The following is a 5,345-nucleotide window of genomic DNA, read 5'->3' as shown; positions in this document are numbered from 1 at the left end:
CAACTCAGCACTCAGAAAGTCTGACAGCAGCTAGGGTGGAGAGGTGGCCGGTTCTCAGAGTTCCAGTCTCACTAGAGCCTCTGGCCAGGTCTTATCCTCCCCGGCCCAGCCCTCACTCACAGAAGGGTCTTGGCTTTCTCCTAGGCAAGAGCCGGGGGCCTGGGGCCAGCGTCTGGGACTGGAGGAAGTGCATCATGTTGGGGAGGGGCAGGGCCATGAGGCCCCACCCAGAACGCTGTGGGAAACAGCAGCTGCTGGGGTGCAGGCTGGCGTGGTACACGGGACTGGGAGGTGGGGCGCAGGAGTCCTGAGGGGGCAGGAAGGGATGGCAGGTGGCCTTTTCCAGCCTCCTGGGGACACTCCACCCTCTTTGCCTGGAGGAACTGGGTTCTCCCCCACCCCAAACAGATGCCATGGTGCCCCATGGGTGCAGATGCCCCTCACACACACACTCAACCCTCACAGCCTCTTGGAGTCAGCACAGTTAGCACAGTTTCAGGACAGGTGAAGAGACCCACATCCAGAAAGGGCTAGCAGATGGCTCAGAGCCAAAGACAGAAACTTAGTGGAAGGTTTAGCTTTTGGGATGATGCATCCCACACCTCGGCCTGATGCTCTCCAACAACGACCACAAGGATCTAGGCAAGGTGCTGCCAACTCCCTGGGTTATGTGGGAACCAGGGACCTTATGCTCAGACTTCCTGAGGTCCCAGCCCCAGCTTCGCCCGCTAACCATTTCCCCCCAGAGGCTCCAAAGCTGGGAGTGAAGAAGCTGCACCACCGGCTTCTCCTCGTGTCCATCTCTAAGTATGCAGACTGAACCCGGCCCACGGACCTTGGGCTTGCCAAGGAGGCTGTGTCCGAGTACCACTTAATTCTAGCAAATTCCATCTGGAGAGCATTTTCCTCCCAGGGCAGCTCAGAGAGAAATGAGCCTGGTAAACTGAGGCGGGGGTGGTATGTGTGTGTGTGTGAATGAGAGAGAGAGAGAGAGAGAGAGAGAGAGAGAGAGAGAGAGAGAGAGAGAGCGCTGCTGGAGTGGCACCCGTGCCCGCTGCTGCATCCCTGCTGGGCGCGCAGCCCTGCACCCTGGCCCGCAGGCTGTGCGCCACCTCTTCCCCAGCTGAGCTGCACAGCCTTTGCCTCCCGAGCTTTCTCTCCCCTGCCCAGAACGCTCGCCTTTCAAGCTGTCCCCTCTCTCTCTCTCTCTGCAGTCCCCTCCCTCTGCCTGCCTGCTGCCTCTGTGCCCTCGGGCACGTCACGGCCCGCTGCTCTCGCGCCTCTCTCAGCCTCCCTATGCGCGCGCCGTGCGGCGTCCCGGGCACACTCCTGGTACACGGCGTGACCCTCGCTTTCTCCCTCTGGCCCCTCTCTCACCTCTCTCTCGATCCCTCTGTCTCCCCTCTCTGGGGAGGGGGTCTCTCCTCCCGAGCTGTCCTGCAGTCTTTCCGGGCTTGCGCTCCTCACAGTCTCCCTCGTTCTCAGCCGGCCGGCCACTCTCTCGCAGCCCCCTCCCTCCATCCCTCCTCCCTCGCTCCCCGGTTCCTCCCTCCGGCTCGGCCTAGGGGGTGGGGGGCGGCGGCGCGGGGCGGGGCGGGCCAGGCGGGGCGGGGCGGTGACGCGGGGCCGGCCGGGCAAGAGGCGCGGCGGCGCGGGGCGGGGGCGCAGTCCCGGGTCCGACCGGCCGAGCCCCGCGCGCCCCGCCCGCGCCCTGCGCCTCCGCCCGGCCGGCCGGCGGGGGAGGGGGGCATGAACCGGCGCCCGCGCGCCGCCGGGAGCTGCGGGCCGGCCTAGAGCCCCGCGCGGGCCCCGCGCCCGAGCCGAGCCGCCGCCGAGCCCCGGGCGCCGCGATGCAGCGGCCAGGGGAGTCCGGCGCCGCGCGCTTCGGCCCGCCCGAAGGCTGCGCGGACCACCGGCCGCACCGCTATCGCAGCTTCATGATCGAGGAGATCCTGACTGAGCCGCCGGGGCCCAAGGGCGCCGCGCCCGCCGCCGCTGCCGCCGCGGGCGAGCTGCTCAAGTTCGGCGTGCAGGCGCTGCTGGCGGCGCGGCCCTTCCACAGCCACCTGGGTACGTGCGGCGGCCACGGGGCGCGGGCGGCTGGGCGGGAGGGACGCGCCGCGCCGCGGGGAGCCCTGGAAGCCGCCCCCGCTGCCCCCACGCCTGGCGCCGCCCCGGAGCGTCGCTCCCGGGGGGCGCAGGCCACCCTCACCCCCAGGCCCGTCTCGCGGCGCGCTGCAGCCGGGAAGCGGAGGGTGCAGGCGACGGCGGCACGACCAGGCCTCGTGCCCGCAGACTGGGCCGGGGGAGCATTGGCTCTTCTTCCCGGCCGACCTCAGGCTTCCAGCACCGGAGGGGGCCGCTCTGGGGAACGGGCCGGAATTGCCCGTCGCTGGCGCGCGACCACCCCGGGTCAAAGCGACCTCAGGCCGCAGGCGCCCGGGCTTCGCCGCGGAGAGTTGGCCGGGAGTGACCTCTGGGGAAGAGGCCCACGGCTTCGAGAGCTGGGTGCTGGCGCTGGCCCACGCCGCCGGCCCGGAGCCTCCCAGAGCTCGGCGCGCTGCAACGGGCGACCGCCGCTTCTTCAGCCCTAGCGCGACCTGCCTGGGCCTTTCCAGGGGGCGAGCGGCCTGGCTGTGAGCGACCGCCGGGTGGCCCTTCCGCTTCCAGGTCTGTCCCGGGCTCCTTCCGTGGAGGGGCCTCCCCAGCGGCACCCCATGGCCTCCTTGCTTTTCCCGGTTTCGCTGCACATCCATCGGCCTGTCGTCTGCCTCCCCTCACCCTTACTATTCTAAGGACCTTTCTCCCTGTGGTCCTCCTCCCCAAGTTCACCCTCATCTCGGCTGGACTCCTGCTGACTCCGGCGCCGCGAGGGTGGTGCCCGAGGGAGATACCTCTCCGGGAAGGGACCCCCAGTCCGGAGCCGCCTTTCCTGCACTCCTACCTCAGCTGGAGCTCGCCCGCCTAGGGGCCCCGGGGCCGGTTTGCTCGTTCTGGGCCCATCTCGGACGCAGCACCTCGGCGGAATTTCACCCGCATCTGCTCCGCTGTTAGTAATTCGTTTGAAGCGGGCAAAAAATAAAACCATTTTAGGACTAAAGAAGCTGGAAACGTCTTCGCAGGGAAGAGTCTGAACAGACAAAAGAAGAACCACAGTTTCCGGGCTCGCGGGGTGCTTTGGGATTTCCGGGAAGCTCCCCACCGCACCCCAGACGACGCCCCTCCGCCCCGCCGCCGCGTGGCTGTCGCGCCGCGGGCTGGAGAGCCAGCGCTCACCCTCCGTCGTGTTCTTTTTTCGAACACTGCCATGCCGATCTGGGCCGGGCAAACACCCGTCTTCCTGACTCGCCGCGGCTTTTTCTCTTGGCTTTCCCTTGCCACTAAGGACACACTGTTGCCCGTCTTGCAACTTCGAACTTGTCCTCGGAGAACTCGAATTTTAGGCGGCTGGGGCCTGGGGCTCTGTACCCAGGCCGAGCACCCGGGTGGGGCAGGTCCGCCCACCCACACCCCGGGTACGCCGTGGTGGAGAGTCGCTCGGCACCGGGCGCAACTCCTCGCGCCCCGGGGCTGGCGTAGGTTTTGCGCTGGGTGGCACTGGCCGAGCGGCCAGCACGCCCGCGGCGCATGGTGCGGCGCCCTCCACCACCCCCGGGAGAAGTGCTGCTGGAACTCACCGGCTCCCCACATCTCTCTCCCCGCAGCCGTGCTGAAGGCAGACCAGGCGGCAGTGTTCAAGTTCCCGCTGGCGCCGCTCGGCTGTTCCGGGCTGGGCTCGGCGCTGCTAGCCGCGGGGCCTGGTTTGCCGGGCGCCACGGGTGCGCCGCACCTGCCGCTGGAGCTGCAGCTCCGCGGGAAGTTGGAGGCGGCAGGCCCAGGAGAGCCGGGCACCAAGGCCAAGAAGGGGCGCCGCAGCCGCACGGTGTTCACCGAGCTGCAGCTGATGGGCCTGGAGAAGCGCTTCGAGAAGCAGAAGTACCTCTCCACGCCAGACAGGTAGTGCGGGGGCCAGGCTGGGCCAGTGGGAGTGGGAGAAGCGGCCCTGCCCTGCTGAGGGTGCGCCCTGCTCTTTTCAGAATAGATCTCGCTGAGTCCCTGGGCCTGAGCCAGTTGCAGGTGAAGACGTGGTACCAGAATCGAAGGATGAAGTGGAAGAAAATAGTGAGTGTCCCTGGTGGCGTCCCGTCATTGTGTTCTGGGCCATGCCCGTCTGCCTCCCAAGAGCTGCTCTCCAGTGCCACCCACCCCGCCCCCGCCCAACCCTTCCGACTCCCTCCGTGCCTAGGGCCCTTCCTGGTCTTGTCTCACGACCCCTGTGCGTGCCCTAGCAGAGCCAGCATTCTCTGGCCTCCTTGACAGCCTTGAACCCTCCCACCCCGCCTTGGTCAGACCTTGGGGCTACCTCTTGCCAGCGGCGCGCGAACGGCCCGCCAGACCCGAGGACCCGGGAGCAGCCTCAGATGGGCTTCGCTGGACCCCATGATCCCAAGTGAGCGCAGGGCGCAGGGTTCCCGGTCCGCGTCTCGGCTCACCGCACTACTCTCTGTCGCAGGTGTTGCAGGGCGGCGGCCTGGAGTCCCCTACCAAACCCAAGGGGCGGCCCAAGAAAAACTCCATTCCCACGAGCGAGCAGCTCACGGAGCAGGAGCGCGCCAAGGAGGCGGAGAAGCCGGCGGAGGCGCCGGGCGAGCCCAGCGACAGAAACCGTGAGGACTGAGTGCGGCAACGTGCCGGGCCCGGGACTCCCGCACCGCCCGGGCCTGGTCAGCCCGTGGGAAGCCACGAGCTGGTCCCTCTGCGTCCACGCCGTTTGCTTTCTAAACGTTTCATTATTACTTTGAATGCGGACAATTAGGGGCCAAACAAGAAAGGACACAGACTCTGCAACCAAACCCAGGTCTCAGGGCGCTCCTGGGCCCCAACCTGGGAGACTCGCCTCCAGCGCGGCGGAAGCTACTCGGCTGCGCTGGAAGTTCCGCGGCTCCGGGCGCTCCACGCGCACTCACGCCCAGCTCCTCGCCCACACCCCCACCCCGCCTCGGGCCGGCGCTCCGGGCCTGGACGCCGTCAGGCACTCACCCGCTTCCGCAAGTCGGGGACTCGGCGGCCGGTCGCAGGCCGGAGACAGCACCCGGACTACCCAGCGGCTCGGCCACAAGGCCGGGTCCCCGATGTCGCTGGGGCCCCTAGCCCCCTCCTGCAAAGACAGTGACTTTTTTTTTTTCCAATAAAATATTTTATGACACGGTGGGGCTTGGTGAAGCGGCTTCTAAATCCGCGGGCGGGGGTTGGGGGTCGCGGAGAGGTAAAAAGTGCTCTCGCGACAGCTTCCTAAAACGCCCTTT

The 5,345-nt window shown here is 67.6% G+C and overlaps 1 protein-coding gene across 1 annotated transcript; it reads left to right on the top strand.

The window, feature by feature from the left end:
• The first annotated feature begins 1,850 nt into the window (after positions 1–1,850).
• BARX1 (BARX homeobox 1) lies at positions 1,851–5,020 on the top strand. Its single transcript, XM_062207103.1, has 4 exons — positions 1,851–2,070; positions 3,705–3,996; positions 4,077–4,161; positions 4,553–5,020. The coding sequence occupies exons 1-4, from the start codon at positions 1,851–1,853 to the stop codon at positions 4,715–4,717; spliced, it is 762 nt and encodes a 253-aa protein (XP_062063087.1). The 3' UTR covers positions 4,718–5,020.
• The last annotated feature ends 325 nt before the right edge of the window (positions 5,021–5,345 follow it).

Source organism: Lepus europaeus, chromosome 12, assembly GCF_033115175.1.
Source record: "Lepus europaeus isolate LE1 chromosome 12, mLepTim1.pri, whole genome shotgun sequence".
Taxonomy (NCBI): Eukaryota; Metazoa; Chordata; class Mammalia; order Lagomorpha; family Leporidae; genus Lepus; species Lepus europaeus.
This window is presented reverse-complemented; position numbering and strand designations above follow the sequence as displayed.